This window comes from Ictalurus punctatus, chromosome 10 (assembly GCF_001660625.3).
Source record: "Ictalurus punctatus breed USDA103 chromosome 10, Coco_2.0, whole genome shotgun sequence".
NCBI classification, from domain to species: domain Eukaryota; kingdom Metazoa; phylum Chordata; class Actinopteri; order Siluriformes; family Ictaluridae; genus Ictalurus; species Ictalurus punctatus.
In genome coordinates, this window is record NC_030425.2 from 7,716,186 (window position 1) to 7,733,573 (window position 17,388).

At 42.7% G+C, this 17,388-nt stretch overlaps 1 protein-coding gene across 3 annotated transcripts in view; it reads right to left on the minus strand.

The window, feature by feature from the left end:
• diaph3 (diaphanous-related formin 3) overlaps positions 1–17,388 on the minus strand; it is a 361,935-nt gene that overhangs the window by 129,957 nt on the left and 214,590 nt on the right. For all 3 annotated transcript variants that reach the window (XM_053683159.1, XM_053683158.1, XM_053683157.1), the window contains 5 exons: positions 15,960–16,055; positions 13,140–13,234; positions 11,157–11,258; positions 3,883–4,122; positions 291–420 (listed from right to left, as the gene is read on the minus strand). In XM_053683159.1, the coding sequence (XP_053539134.1) occupies positions 291–420; positions 3,883–4,122; positions 11,157–11,258; positions 13,140–13,234; positions 15,960–16,055 (663 nt within the window). The remainder of the gene's footprint in view (positions 1–290; positions 421–3,882; positions 4,123–11,156; positions 11,259–13,139; positions 13,235–15,959; positions 16,056–17,388) is intronic.

The window sequence follows — 17,388 nt, forward strand, 5'->3', positions numbered from 1 at the left end:
GTGGTAGGTTATTTTGGGCCAAACTGCGAAGCCTGCAACCCGCTTTAAATATACCCTGCTTTAGACATCATTAATTTTAAACAGTCTGTGACTGACACTACAGCTGACGAGAAAAAAGAAAATCACTTGTTTTCACACAACACATGACTTACACTGCATCTGAAAACAGGCTACTGCCGAGTTGTTATCTTTCCTAAAGTATGAGAGTTGTTTTATTGATTTATTCATTTTTAAGTATTCTGTTGCGTCTCATTATGTATGTGTGTTTATTTGTGTGTGCATGTGTGTACCTCGACTGGCTCTGTCCACGTGTTGCAAGTCATCGACAAATTTGAGAACGTCAGGGAATTTCTCCTCACACACCTCAGCTAGGAAGTGAAGCAGCGTGGACAGCTGATCAGCCGACTTGGTGTCTTTCAACTGACGGGAAATGGGGGAGGGAAAAAAAAAAAGTAAATATTCCCATCCTAAAAGACACATCAGTAGCATCATGTCACAAATTTGCAGCTTAAGGTGAAAGGTTATGTTAACGGTTACACGGGGAAAGTTACACATATTCAGAGTCGGGTTACACGGGTGCTTAGGATGATTTCCGCATTTACTGAATTCACACCTCCAAGCTTGCCAGAGTCTTTCTCTGGAAGTAGAAGTGTCGGAGACTGGGCTTTTCAGTCGTGTGCACACGACTGCCTTTAAACCGCCTTCAAGATCAGGATCATCTGTAACCGAGACTCCGCGTTTAAGGCTGTAGTTCTATCTGAGGTCTGAATACCGGTTTCAGTATCAACTCCAAACTACATATAAGTAACGTAACTTTTTAACTTAGCAAATTCACATTTCTCTTTAGAGTCTTGATATTAAGACACGATCGGAAGTGCATATTTAAATAGACGGTATACATGCACAGAGGGACAAACGCACTCGAATCGTTAATTGCTGGCAGGAAATATTTACATCTCGACAATGAACCCGGATTGGCAGGAAGATGGAATAAGGGCGAGAATAAGAAAGCAAGACATTGAAATAGAGAGAGAGAGAGAGAGAGAGAAGGGGGGGGGGATCATGGATAAAGTCATCGCTGACAGCCTCCTTTTGTCTTTGACAAGTTAATTTGATAGCGCGCTCTGAAATTGCAGCCAGATTGAAAACACGAGATGTTTTCAATGTTAATCATGATTACGTTTCAATAGATATAGAACTTTGTAGAGGCCGAAATGAGGGAAAAATACAGCACAAAGAGCATATTATTGGAGTGATAGCACAAACGTTACAAAGCTCAGTACTCAGTGTGCTTTTCTGAAACTGGTGGGGTTCATTACAGTATATCGGGGGGGGAAAGTTTCAATCAAACCCACAATTCTTTCTCTAACAGTGCACAAATAGAAAACCGGGGGGAAGAAAGAAAGAAAATACTCCAAAGCAAATCCGTAGTAATCTTCGTTTACTGGATAATAAGAGCGTTGTGCTCTCTCTCTCTATCTTTTCACTTGAAGTGCAGTGTTTTAGTGATCGCTATAGTTGCTGACCTTGTGGGCATTCAGCGAACAGCAAGCTTTCAGAGTTAGACAGCAAATTTGAACACCTAAAAGAAAGCTAAATGTTTCCTTGTGGGAAAAGTCACCTCAGCTACACTTTTGATGACTAAACATACACCAAGCACAACACAGAGGAAATCATGTCCCACGTAAACTTGCCTGAACAAACAAACGAGCAGAGAAACACAAGCAGAGGAAGGGAACATCAGGACGAGTCCTCAGGCTAGCAACTTGAAAGGCGGGGAATGGCACGCTTTCTTTGTTACTCTCCGCCTGTCGGGAATGACACATCTGTCACTCTGCCTCTCTTTCTGCACTCGTTTGTCAGGGAAGACAAATCTCTCCAGCATTTAGAAACTTAGGAGAGAGCTGCATTTGAGCATCCTCCAATCGCTTGGCTCAACACGAAGGAAAAGTGGCAAGAGATACAGATGGGATTTATAAAAAATAATAATAATAATAATAATAAAAAAAAGGTCAGAACTGTGCAGATTGTGTCTCGGGCTCACTGGCCACTCAGAGCTCTCTCTCATCACATCCTCACATTATCAGCTACTAGGAAGCAGATGTTCCTGTAGCAGTCCATCGGCTTCTGCTTCTAATAAAGTCCAGGCTATGAATGTGTTTGTCGGTGTGGGACTCCTTTGTCAGGTGCTATAAGAGATTTGATGAGCTGAGAGGCATTTCATTCAGCCCGAGAGAAGGCTGGCCTGGTTACTCAGCTGTAATGTGGTAATGGCCATTTAGAGAAGAGGCAAGAGAAGGAAATAAAGAGAGAGAGAAGAGTAGAAAGAGTGAGGCAGGAAAAGGAGGAGAGGAACTGCAGAATGAGCGGTGGGTTGCCATGGCTGCGCAAAATAGGCTGGACTCGTAATTAAATTCATCTTATTTCATTTCTGTTTTCCCAACACGTACCCCCCCCCCAAAAAAAAAAAAAAAAACAGGATCGCAGACGAGCTATTCTACTTAACGAGCTTTAAAATCATCGTGCTCTGCACCTTCCACTCACACGGAGAAAACATGCCTCAAAGCTTGAGAGTGTTTCAAATAAATAAATAAATAAATAAAAGGCAAGAGTGAGGTGGCTCATTGGAAAGGGCAAGGTAGCCTCCTACTCCAAAACATGCGCAAAATAAATAAATAAATAAATAAATAAATAAATAAATAAATAAATAAAAACAGAAGGGTTTGTTTAAAACAGGTTTTTTTTTAACTTAATTCACATTATTTATTCAATTCTTTTATTAATTTAATTATTTATCTGTTTTGATGAAATATTTATTAATTAATTATTTACTTGTTCATCTAAATAATTTGATGAATTTTAAAGGGACAAAGGGGTAACAAAAGGAAAAAAGTTTAAAAAAAAAAAAAAAGAGAGAAGAAACAGTTTAGAGAAGAGAACGTGTGAAGTAAAATTAAATAGTTTGTTCTTTCTTCTTTTTTTAAAACATTCCTTTGAAAACTTCTGCCATTTGGGGCTACACACTTGGGGCTTGGGTGCAGGCATCAGATTAATATAGAAGATTATAATGACGTAAGTAAATGTATGAGTAACGGTGTGAGTTGAACGCAAATAAACGCCACCACAACGTCGCAATTACGAGTGGAGAAACCCGGGATTTTCTTTAAGCTCCGACTGTCAGAAAGAAAACACGGTGGAATCAACGGATGCGACGTCTGCAGCTGAAGTTAAATTTGCCGAAATTGAATGTTTACTCGTTTCAGAAGCTGATTTCAGTCGTGACGTGCTGGGCATATGCAGCACGTTATTGTCAGGCTTTTTTTTTTTTTTAATTTACAATAAAACAAGCTAATTTCCTGCACAAAATATGACAGCATTGTACAATTACAATATAACACGCAATTATAAAGTTCACAGCGGCTTCGTAAATTGAATAAAAAACATTTATATATATAAAAAAAAAAAAGCAAAACACACCTGATGAGCATTCTTTGTTCTTCATTTTCTCGAAGTAGAGTTAAACCTTAGCTGTATTTTCTTTATACTTAATTAAGAGAAGGTACACCGCCAACTTGCTCCGACCAAAGTGACCTGAACGCACCTGACGTCGTAATTGCGACTTCCTAACTCGTAAATACGAACTTCCCAGGAAGATCTGAACGCACAGTAAGTACATGTGTACACATTTAAGTAAGTTGGTGATTAAGAGGGATAGTAAGTAAGTAGCTGAGTAAATGACTACATGAGTACGTTGATAATCAGTGAGTGAGTATACACGTAATTGCAGTAAGTGAGTACTTAAGCTCGTAAGTAAGTACTGTACATCAGTGAGTACATCATTAGGTGAGTAAGTTAGTACAGATGCGGTGTGTGCATACACACCTTACAGAGGGAGCTGAGGTCAAAGCCGTAGGACTGGGCATTGCGAGAGCCTGTGTTCATGTAGTTGCCCATGAGCAGCACAAGTTCCAGCAGCTTGCTGAAGGCTTTGCTCTTCCTCACGTCCTCACACGCCGCGCTCACCGCCAGCATGTCCGGCCTCATGTGACTCACCTGCTCCTCAAACTGCAGCTTAAACAGGATGGAGTTCAGCCTCGGCCGCAGGCGCTTCACAACACTCATCTGCAGACAGAGAAAGAAAGGGATGCGTGAAAACGAATATACGGCTGATTTAGATTATTACCATGGCACTGGCATTCCTCGGTCCTCTCGAGCAGTGATGGGATTTCACCCAATGCTTAAAAGAGAGAGAAGATGATCAAAACAGGACTCTATGGATGAGGTAAGATTTCTGGACATTGGGTACTATGAAAAACTCGTGGCACAATGATTTGATGTGTATTTTAAGACTTCTGCATTACTGAGTCAGATTCTCCAAGACGTTCAGTAAAACTTACCTGCCAATTTCCTTATGAGGCTGCACAAAGTGTACCTGAGACTACGGGACGCATTTTTAAAAAATCACATACGGACTTTGTTTAGTTCATCACCGTTTACTGCTCTTCATACTAGTTTGTTTCCCCCCATGTAGAAACACCGTGTCATTATTTTTGAAGGCAGCTTTGCAGCATTTCTGTTCGTGTGCTTAAACCTCTTGCACAGTGCTATACTGTATATCTAAGGCACGAGACGATTCCAGACGTATCGTTTAAACTCGGTCAATACTTGGTTTTGATAAAAAGACACGAGACATCATAGATCACATTTGTCTTTATACTGAAGGGGGGAAGGAAAAAAAAAAGGGGGAAAACCTCTTTTCCCACAGGATATGATATGTCGATTCAGACGGGATACAAGTTTCCTGGACTAAAATGACGAAGGAAAAAATAAAATCCCTCCGTCTTAATGGAAAAACTGTCACGTCTGAATAGACATTAGGAGTTATCAGTACACTATATAATCAATTCCCTTACACACAGAGTGACGGTTCATAATTCCCCGAGTATCCTCAGATTAAAGCTGTGCACACTGCAGCACGATGTTTCACACTGAACCTCAAAAAGACGTCCAAACTGAAAACCTTTACTCAGCTTCGGCGCTGAGAGACTCCTCATTACGGCTTTCTGTTTGCTCCCCTCCGACTCGGTCTGAAATTACTTTCAGAGTTTCGTAATTTGCCTACTGCTTTCGGCCTGGCATTTTAAAAGCTATTTATGTGACGAAGGCCAGGGTTTTTGTGTTGCTAGGCAATCGTAATGGATGTTGGCAATGATGTGATCTAGGCTCCTTCTGCTGAAGTTAATTGGTGCGTGAGCGGCCGTGGGGGAGCGACCGGAGGGACGGACGGCATCGCACAACAGGCAGCGTCGAATTACGGGCGTTACACAATTAAGTTAAATTGGGAAATATTGCGTTCTAAAAGCGGAGGCTCCGGGGCACCGGCAACGATGTTAGAACGCCCTGTGGACACGGGCAGGGCGGGGAGAAAATGTTCTCCGAGGCCATAATTATATATATCTGTGTGAGTGTTGTGTGAGAACTGCTGACAGACATTCAAAGAGCAGATGATATATTAAGGGTTTATTGGGGACCCAATAGCTTATTTGATTTCAAATTGTGTGTGTGTGTGTGTGTGTGTGTGTGTGTGTGTGTATGTATGTATGTATGTTGTATGTGTGTGTGTGTGTGTATATATATATATATATATATATATATATATATATATATATATATATATATATATATATACATATATATATACACACAAAAAGAGGAGTAGACGATCGAGGTGTAATTGATCACAAAGAAAACAGTGACTGGCAACAGTGCGTAGATAAGTAACTCAATAAAGAAGAACGATTAATACGTCTAGAGCCATTAGCCACACGTAGAAATTATTGTCTTTACTGAATATCAAACATTCAAGCCAGCACTGAGCAGAAACAGATATTGAGAGAGACAACAAGTAAACAAATCATGCAAATCAAATATACTGTAATAAAATCACATCTACGAAGACGCAAACTGCAATATTCTCGTTATTAAAATGCCATGCTTTTCTAGGCAGATGGGCGGATGGGATGAGACGAGGGGAGGGTCTGTGATGCCAATTTCCACCGGACTCTCAGTCTTTACACGTGACGTGAAATGAGAACAACAATCATTCAAAGCTAGTGTTATTAAAGAGCAAACGTCACACGCGTGCACCGCAAATAATCAAGACGCCCTTAGTACAAAGGACTGTTTCATCACGGCGAAGTGAAGGCTGCGAGGGGTACAAAGAGGGGAAAGATGAAGTAAAAGGAAATGGGTCAGTGAAAAATGTCTAATCTGTGTGGGTAAACACACTGAGAGCATCCTGTGTTCACGTCATACGCAATCTAATCTGCGATGAAACAGACTGCAATTCAAAGCTCTTATAAGCATAAATATTTGAGCAGGATTAACCCAAAAAAAGTAGCAGTGCTCCTGCAAAGGCTGACATATAGAATTTTTTTCATCAGGGTGCCTCTTTGAAGATGAAAAAAAAAAAAAAAAAATCAAATAAAAAGAGCTGGTTTAGATTTTCACAAGTTCTGATCAAAATTGCTAGTGGAGTTAATGTTCTTCTGAATACCACTGTACTGGTGTAAAGGAATATTTTTCAGAAGGGTATTTCAGCCATGTATCATTAAACTGCATAACTAGTATTTAGTAACTTAATGCAGACAACTGCTCTGTGTTAACCGTGTAATACAGTAAAGCGATGTACAATACAAACACGTTCCTTCTTCCCTTGAATTAGTCCTTCTATTTTCGGCTTTTCCTGGTGGAGGCGGCAGAGGCAACAGGCAGAGAAGGTCAGCCAAGATATTTCTATCCCCAGCCACAGGTTCCAGCACCTCCTGGGGGATTCTGAGACGTTCTCAAGCCAACTGTGAGATATAATCTCTCCAGAGGGTCCTGGGGCTGCCCCAGATCTCTGTCCAGGGGGTGTGCCTAATAAAGCTCAAAATCGTTTCTTTCTACTCAGCCCAAAAGATGCACACACTGCGAGTGCCACATGCTACACAGATAAACATACGGGATCCCCACAGTCCCCGTGTTTCATGTGACGTCACACTGTATATTCACTGAGGATACATGGATGTTGCTGCTTCATAAAGAACATTCATTCTCATTTGAACCGATGATCAAAAACTATAATATATAGGCGTCTGTGCTCGTAAATGTTTTGAGGAATTCCAGAGCAGGGGGAGGGGCTGTGTAGGATGATTAGAGAAACACAAATGGGGTCAAGTTTGTCTGAGTTTTATTCTGTTCTGAAGTAGCGAGTAATTTTAGCCCTCTTCCAACTCTAGTTATGCTCACGTTGTACAGAGAGGTCATCGCGACTGCAATATAAAACTCATGTGACTGAAACACCGAAACAAAAACAGTATAAAATCAACTTGAGATGCGCGTCAACTGGCTTTTATTTATTTTTTCCCCAATTCTTACTTTGTGATTCACTTGTGAGTACACACCTCATGAAAGCAAACCTATGTACTGGTTGCCAGGGCAGCACGAATGTTTGCTCCCATTTTCTCGCTATCACCCCGAACATGCCAACGTCGTTCCCCAACTTCGGCCATCGGTGTTCCCCAACTTCGGCCATCGCCCGATCCCCAACTTCGGCCATCGCCCGTTCCCCAACTTCGGCCATCGCCCGTTCCCCAACTTCGGCCATCTGCGGCACCCTAACTTCGGCCATCTGCGTTCCCCAACTTTGGCCATCTGCGTTCCCCTAACTTCGGCCATCTGCGTTCCCCAACTTCGGCCATCTGCGTTCCCCTAACTTCGGCCATCTGCGTTCCCCAACTTTGGCCATCTGCAGCACCCTAACTTCGGCCATCGCGGCACCCTAACTTCGGCCATCGCGGCACCCTAACTTCGGCCATCGCGGCACCCTAACTTCGGCCATCGCGGCTCCCCAACTTCGGCCATCTGCGTTCCCCTAACTTCGGCCATCTGCGTTCCCCTAACTTCGGCCATCGCGGCACCCTAACTTCGGCCATCTGCGTTCCCCTAACTTCGGCCATCTGCGGCACCCCAACTTCGGCCATCTGCGTTCCCCTAACTTCGGCCATCGCGGCACCCTAACTTCGGCCATCGCGGCTCCCCAACTTCGGCCATCTGCGTTCCCCTAACTTCGGCCATCTGCGTTCCCCTAACTTCGGCCATCGCGGCTCCCCAACTTCGGCCATCTGCGTTCCCCTAACTTCGGCCATCTGCGGCACCCCAACTTCGGCCATCTGCGTTCCCCTAACTTCGGCCATCTGCGTTCCCCTAACTTCGGCCATCTGCGTTCCCCTAACTTCGGCCATCTGCGTTCCCCTAACTTCGGCCATCTGCGGCACCCCAACTTCGGCCATCTGCGTTCCCCTAACTTCGGCCATCGCGGCACCCTAACTTCGGCCATCGCGGCTCCCCAACTTCGGCCATCTGCGTTCCCCTAACTTCGGCCATCTGCGTTCCCCTAACTTCGGCCATCGCGGCTCCCCAACTTCGGCCATCTGCGTTCCCCTAACTTCGGCCATCTGCGGCACCCCAACTTCGGCCATCTGCGGCACCCCAACTTCGGCCATCGCGGCTCCCGAACTTCGGCCATCGCCCGTTCCCCAACTTCGGCCATCGGCCGATCCCCAACTTCGGCCATCAGCCGATCCCCAACTTCGGCCATCTGCAGCACCCTAACTTCGGCCATCTGCAGCACCCTAACTTCGGCCATCGCGGTACCCTGACTTTGGCCATCGCGGTTCCCTAACTTCGGCCATCTGCAGCACCCTAACTTCGGCCATCGCGGTTCTCTTACTCCAGCCATCACAGTAAGTATGTTAACACTGTTCAAATCAAGACTGGTGGCATCACTATGTATGTACAGAGGACAAAGTCAGTCATTTACAAGCAGTCCACAAACATGAGGCTCATTACCATTAATTAAGTCATTCTGTCTTTCTGTGCAAATGCAGCAGCTTTGTTTATGTTTTGGTACGTTGAAAATCTTTTTGACGTGACTGCAAAACAACTGAACAAGTACTGTACAATTGCTAGTCTGAACAGATACCCAGTGAGTAATAAACAGATGGTCAGCTATTCATTAAGACCTGTAAATGCAGCGCACTGTAGAACTTCACTTGATAATAAACAGCACTAAAGAACATTAAAATGGAAGGAGAAAGCAGTTCATTTATTAAATGATGAGTTAAGATACTAATTACGGAAATGTATATTGGTTTACTATTTTAAGTAAATATTTTGAGAGTTTCTGGTTATTTGGTTTGGATAAAACAGGATAACAAATCCTCGTCTAACTAAAAAGACTGACTTGTAATTAAGCAACTTGAAATTAGCATATATGATCAGTGACTGAAATGTTTAGCTTCTTAAAATAGGCAGTACGAGTCCTTTAGGGTTTCATCGATTTGGTCGAAGCGGAAACGTGACAAGCTCTAAATGAAATGAACATTAAAGTACACTAATACACCACAGGCTAAACGTGCATTTACCAATGTTTTCTGTATTGAATATTTAGTTTGTGTATGTGAAAGTGACAGCACTAAACTGCACTAACCCCACCAGCAAGATGCTTTTTTTTTTTCATTCTAAAAGCTATATGATTTTTTTTTTTCCAAAACAGAAAGGCTTTAATCACTTCTTTGTGATCATTGAAATTAAGGTTAGGTTTAGGATTTGGTGTAGAAAATCAATTTTAAATATAGGTAGTTTATGCATTTTGTGTAGGAGCTCTGCAAAAAAACCTCACGGAGTTATCACTCAAAAAAGTGCAAAAAGACAGTCTTTTTCTCCCCAACGCAATGATAGACGAGCCAACCAACCTCTGAATCTGGAATGATTTGTGCAGGTGTTAAACACTTCTTCGAAGAATATGTTAAGTTCATTAGTGTGTGTGTTTTCAACTTGTCTAAAAAAAAAAAAAAAAGGATATATTTAACATCAGTTTATAATTCCTTACATTTATATAGATCTTTTCTAGACACTCGAAGTGCTTTACATAGTATGGGGGGAATCACCTCAACCACCACTAGTGTGTAGCATCCACCTGGATGATGTGAGGCAGCCACAGTGCACCAGAACTACACCACACACCAGCTATTAGTGGAGAGGAGAGAGTGATGGAGCCAGTTCAGAGATGGGGATTATTAGGGGGCCGTGACAGGGAAAGGCCAATGGGGGTATTTTGGCAGGACACCGGGGTTATACTCCTACTCTTTTACAATAAGTCTCCTGGGATTTTTAATAACCACAGAGAGTCAGGACCTCAGTTTAACGTCTCATCCAAAAGACAGTACTGTTTTCACAGTATAGTGTCCCCGTCACTATACTGGGGCATTGGACCCCACACAGACCACAGGGTAAGCGCCCCCTGCTGGCCTCACTAATAACACTTCCAGCAGAAACCTTAGTTTTCCCCAATAGGTCTCCCATCCAGGTACTGATCAGGTTCAACCCTCCTTAGCTTCAGTGGGAAACCAGGCGAGAGCTGCAGGGTGATATGCCTCTGGCTATATTATTATTATTATTATTATTATTATTATTATTATACTACCATATTATTACAACTATATTTATTAGGGATGTCACAGAAATATTTGCGCTCTTTCGGTTTTCGGTCGCAAAAATGTGAAAAAGGCAAAGTATTTTGACCCAAAATATTACAATGGTCTTTAATAGAGTATCAAACCGAACGCAAGCTTTCATGAGAAGCAGCAACAGAGAAAATGTTCTCTAAAAGGATTAGACAGAAATGTGATTTTATCTTTCTGTGGTGGTGGTGTTTTGACTGTTTCCTAAATATTACTGCAGGAAAACTCGGTTAGAGTCTTTTTTGTGATTCCCAACACAGTTCCCGACTGCACAGCCGTTAATATTACTATGGCCTCCACTATTCTCCATAAACCTGAGATGGGGGAAATGATCATTTTAATGTCTGTTTATGCTAACGGTTCAGGGTGATTAAATCATTTATCAGGATGTTTTAAAATGGAAAATCATTTTAACATCAATACACAAGCCTCGTAGTTACACAATATATATATATATATATATATATATATATATATATATATATATATATATATATATATATATATATGTCTTAAAAAAAAATAATCTATGATTCAATCTGTGTGTGTGTGTGTGTGTGTGTGTGTGCGCGTGTGTGTGTGTACACTTACCACAACCCCAAATTGTTCAGGTTCAGACAGACTGGCATACTCTTGTTTATACTTGGCCAATGCAGTCAGATGTTCCTGCTCAGGAAGGTGCTTCACCAGAGTCTAATGCAAAGACACAGATTCAGAGTAAGACAGAGTAAGGCAAGAAGAGAGACGTAATATCAGCCAAACAACACGCCAAAATCTTTATTTACTGACGGACTCGGCACTACACCCTGCCCTCAAAAACGCCAAATCCAGCGGTGAGGCACCAAATACTAATCTCTTTTAATAGAACCTTTCCTTCAACCTTCTCCTTTACCCCCTACATTACAAATGCAGCCCATGCTCCTCCCGATTTGTGTGCATTTGCCAAAGTAATTCCACTCATTCCCCTTCATTCGCCCTCCAGTAAGTTCATTAAAGAGCAGATAAATGGTTTATCATTATGCAGTCCACTCTCATTTAGCGAAAATAATCCCCACCGAATGCCATTTATCAATATCCCCACAATAATCTGTCATCTAATGCAAAGGAAATCCATATCTCCTGGCTGCCAATGTTGATAGCCACAATATAAATTCACATTTAATAACCAGGCCATCGACACACGGCTCAACAGTGGGCTGGTTGTTTCATCTGTTCAAGCCACACCATGAGGCCTTACGTTCGAGTTCATCAAGTCTAATATTAAAACAACGCTGAAGCAAGAGCCCGCATTACAGCTCGCTCTCAAAAACTATTTCCATAGCACGATCCTTCAACATATCAAATCAGTCAAATCAATAGTGTTTGTTAAATGGAGAAGGCTGCATGCTCAGCGCTGGAGGCGCCGTGAGAAATATAGATAGGATGAGTAAAAGTATGTTTTCAACAAAGTTGATAAAAACAACACAGAAGCAGGGTGAAGGTGAAGATACCTAAGCCCTCAGTGCATCTCCTTACACACATGCTCCTCTACAAGCCACTGGAGCAGAGCTGAGTGTGGTAATTACAGAACATGGGCTTGAGGGAGAGGAATGCCAACACTACAAACTACAACAGTGTGGAGCACGACGAAAACATTCCCACAAACAGTGGGGCCCACGCATCGTTCTTCCTCATGCTGTCCATGTCTAGGTCTCTAACAAGTGAAAGCTAACAAGGGCAATACGGAGAAATGTCAGAAAGGCATGATGGTGAGACTGGGTTGATGTTTCTGTATTCCAGCAAACTCGACAGCACAAGCCGACTAAATAACCGCTGCCTGTTTATTTAATAGACACGGCGATGATACTGGAACCAGGGTTGTTTCAGCGTAGCAACAAAAACCCATCCAGTCCAGACAGGTCTGAGGAATGGAATAGTCATTAATGCGGTTGAGTATTGCAGCTACTCAAGGAAAATCTATTTCACAGAGGTGTAGAACCTCCACACAATACAATACGATTTCTGTTCTTAAGGCCAGGAGTTGATATCGGACTATACGAATAGATCTGCTGCGATACGATTCGATTTAGTAGCCTCTGTTAATTCGCAAATGACGTAATAAAAAAATAGAACTATTTTTGTACAACACTAGTTGTTTGTCCTTTTTCAATAATAATCGATTCAGAATCAGTCCTAATTACGATCGCTGACTCGATTCACTTCAGTCGTCGCCTTTTACATCGACACGTGGATCCAAATCTTCTGGACGTTCCGCCCCTGGGAGTTAACTTGCGCCTATTCGGTTTGCTGCCAGTTGTCCCTTTTTGGCCCGATGTACCGTACGACTGCGATATTAACCTTGCGTGGCACAGAATTAATCCTAAGCTCGAACATCTAACACCCAAACAGCTAGGTAGAGCAGAGCCAAAGTAAGGCATCAACACCGTGTCAGCGGGAAAGCACAACGAGCCATCTAATGCATGAATGTAGACGCTGACACAGAGTGATAAACGGTTTGGGATGGATTTATAACCATGTCACTTCTTAAATCATTAACTGCAACTAATGCATACTAGAGGTGAAAGGATGTGTTACCTGGATCATTGGTTCCGTTAGCTGCTCCTCGTCTACCTCCACGATCATCCTCCTGATCTCCTCATAAGGCAAACGGAAGGAACCCAGGAAAATGGCTGTGTGTGTGTGAGAGAGACAGAGAGACTTGAGAATCTCATGAGTATTATTACACGTCAATGCTTTTAAACATATAAAGCATTAACATTCAGCATTATTTCTACATTTAGTAGAGAACTACGGGAACGTCGCCGATGGTTTATTTTGTCTTTAAACAGAATGCGAGCGCGTCGGTTTTATTGGTCTTTGTCTAGAATCTGGATTTATATCAGACATTGACAACAGAGAGTGGAGTTGCATGACCTTTTCAGCACTACGACAAGGTAAACAGCTCGATTCTATAACATGAAGTACTTATTTAATAAGCCAACACTAGACTCAGTGGCCTGAGTGGCAAGTGCACAGACAGAGCAAACAAGCTTCGCGTCTGCGACTCGTGGACAGGACGAGCTGGGGACAGACACGGCAAAACTAGAACGTTAACGCCGGTATGAATCCGTCCGCTGCTAAACAGACACCTTGGCGGGAAATCTGCCGGAGAACGAGCGCGGCCTCGACGTCTAATTCAGCAGGTTAGACGGCTAAACGTTTGGAGTTTAATTCAGGCATGTGATTAAATGCTTTTCCTGCGAAGTGGTTCATGATGCGTGTGACACTGAATTCTCATGACTGCCATCTCAAATTAATCGTCTCATTTTTTATTTTTTTTTTTCCTTCCGTGGCCTAGTTCACGTTGAAGGAGCATGATAAAAATACTGATGTTCAAAACAGAGATAGGAGCCATTATAATCTTTTATATTTTGATGCAGTTTAACGGTGCGTGCATGCTTCATGCTCCCTTTGTGTCTTTACTCATGGATTATTAAATATTAAGTTAATTATTTGTTTTTATTTAAGAGCTTTGAGTTTATTAAAAAAAAAAAAAAAAGTACATTCTGATTTATGACCGTTCATTGACTTCAGCCTGTGTGCGTGTGTGTGTGTGTGAAGCTGGAGCTATAAACTTGGCAGCATGTGTAAAGCAAAAAAAAAAAGATTAAAATAGAGATGGTATGTTTATGCCTGAGGACCTGGTGCTGTTCTTCACATCAGTTCCAAGACACTGTCCACATAACAAAGCAGCATCAGTGCAGCCTCAACCTCTCTTCACATGCAGGGGAAGCACAATGAGCTCCTCCTGCACATCTATCACTTTCTGTAACTAAAACACGACGGAAATTCCAGTGGTGTTAGAGCCGCTCTTTATCTCCCTGTTCCGTGCACACGTATGAACTACTGCGCGCCTGATCTATTTGTAGGATCTGACAGTAGCTCAGCCTGCTCTCTGCCACACTTTAATAAAGCAGGGAGAATCGCTGGGAGGTGGGTGCTTAGTGTTTTATGACAATAGCGCTTGAGTGAGAGATTTTAAAGAGTGTGATTTGACTCGAGGTGCTCAGACTGGCTCAATTATAGCATACATTATAGGATCCAGGTCACTTCCTCTATGTAATAAAGACTCATGGAAGAGTGACTGAATGGGGCTCTGAACTTTGGAAAAGGCATGGGTGTGTGTGCCGAGACAGCAGGAAAAACATTGCCCGAGACGTGACAAACAGGTGCAAGGAGAAACAGGAAATAAAAGAATGTGTGCGTGGAACAGACTGACATCTGGTGCTGTGTATGACTTCAGGGTCTTACATATAATTACATACAGAGTGAGAGAGAGAAAGTGAAAAAGTAAAAGAAGTGTTGTGTCTTGGTCTCAGGATCTCTGCATTTATACAGGAGAATAGGAAACGGTGCCTAGAGCGGCACTTTAGTCACGGGTGGCCGAACGTATCAAGTATTAGAAACTTGATAACAGAGTGCTTCATTATAGCAATCTCACTGTGAGCGCCGAATGTCTGAGGAGCAAGGCAGTCGTCATGTCAAGCTGCCCCTGAACCGTCCTGGACCCACAGGCTAATGCTAGCATATGGTTGGCAATTTGAACACACAATCCAGCAGTGTTCTACGCCATAACTCTGTTTAACACCTCTGTAGCGTGTACACAATGGCTTAAAAAAACAGCACCACGGTACTAAGAAGACAGTAGTGTGAATCTGATCATGCATGGATACCACAAAGGAATTACTTTTAGCTGTATTTCCCCTGGTACTGGAAAGTAAAGCATACTTTGGTAAAACATTTTCTCATGTCTGTTTATATTTCACCTAGAACAGCAGAACGGTATTCGCCAGCCCCTCAACAGGAGAGCATCGTTTCCTCTCGAAACCACGGCTAAAGTAAGACGCATAAGAAGCTCGACAGTGTGTGAAATGAGCCTGGAAATGCAGATGAAGTGATGAGAGAGTGCGAATATACACTATATGGCCAAAAGTATGTGTGCATCTGACCATCACACCCATAAGTGGGCCTTCCCGAACCTGTTGCCAAAGTGAGAAGCACTAAATTGTGTATTGTTCCCAAACCTCTTCAAGCATGGCAGTTTGAAGTGGAAGAACGCGAGTGTCCTGTACAGAGCCCTGACCTCAACATCACTGAACACCTTTGGGATGAACTGGACCGCCGATTGCACCCCAGATCTCTTCATCCAACATCAGAGCCTGACTTCACTAATGCTCTTGTAGCTGAATGATCACACATCCCCACAGCCACGCTCCAAAATCTAGTGGAAACCCTTCCCGGAAGAGTGGAGCTTATTATACGATTGGGATGTTCAACAAGCACAATGGGTGTAATGGTCAGGTGTCACAAACCTTTGTGAGGGAGTGGAGGAAAAACTCCAGGATGTGTACTTACACAGGTTCTGGGCGATCTTAGGATCCAGCACTTTCAGCTCTTTGATTCTCTTCTTAATGAATTTCTTCTCCTCGAGCTCCTCCTCATCTCGCCGGGCTGTAAAGACCCACACACGTCAGTAACGGATAAACGACTTACGCTCACATACGCTTAAACAGCTCATCACGAGTGTACACTGGCACACGGATGTTTGTCTTGAGCAGCTACAGCGCACACTTAATGGCAAGAACATCATGATGTACAGAGAACAGTTGGTCGTAACACGAGCGTGAGCTGGTACGCATCATTTGATAAGGTTGTTTGGTAAACACCATATATGTACGGAAAACGGGACTGAAAAAAAAAACAACAAAAAAAGTACAGTGTTTAATTACAAAGAAGAACGAAATAGCACACGCACAGATGTGGAGACAAATAAAGCAAGAAGGTTCTTAATGTGTACTAATGAGAGATTTGTTCTGAAACACAACACAAACCCAGCAATGTAGTTAATTGCACCACTAGTCAGTCAATCAGAGTCTGCTCAGCATAGACGCAAACAGCCACGACAACACTGAATAATGAAAGAAAACAGCCGCACGGGAGGTGTGGTCTACTTAATAAAGACTCATGGGGTTGACTGACGTGTTGACCTCCTAGGAGCAGATGACGACATTCTGTAAACACGTGTGTCTAGGGACAAGAGTTGACTATGGCATGGGGTCGTGTCAGAGAGGTGTGTGGGGTGAGATCCTGTATTCCGTGTGTGTAGGACTAAGAAAGTGTTTGCCATGGTCACAGCGGGAGTGTAAAAGGATTGGTAATTGGCAAGACAGCCATGGAGAATGAGATGAGACTAAAAGCTGTGAGCTGAAGGAGGTCAGCATTCTCGCTCTGTCTCTCTCTCACACACACACACACACACAGTACACACATACAGAGGGGGTCAGAAAATCTGAGACAACACTGAAAATACAGGATTCAAAAAAAACTAAACAAACAACAACAAAAACAAAACGAACGCTTTAGATTTCCAAAGAATTCTAAATAACAAAAAAGAAATATTGAATATCTCGAGGTCACTATTTAAATGTACACGAATTCCGAGCACGTTATATGTACTGCAAGTCCGAGTCTTACTACATCCCACCTGTATACACCAATCTGCACATCAAGTCTATACAAGTAGAACCAACGATAGCGTCTCATTCTTCATACACACACACGCAAGGAATTACACAGCAATCCAAACTGTGGGGTTTTATCTAAACTGGCATCCAGCTTCAGTAATGAAGATTTTTGAACGAGACGTACATTTTTGTGCGTTTCAAAATCAGGTAGATCCAATAACAGTATCCCCCCCCCGCCTTTAATTTAATTATGGAAGCAAACACATCGGCACGCTCATTCAGTCAGGACCAATAAGGGAAGAGCTGGAGAATGGCGACAG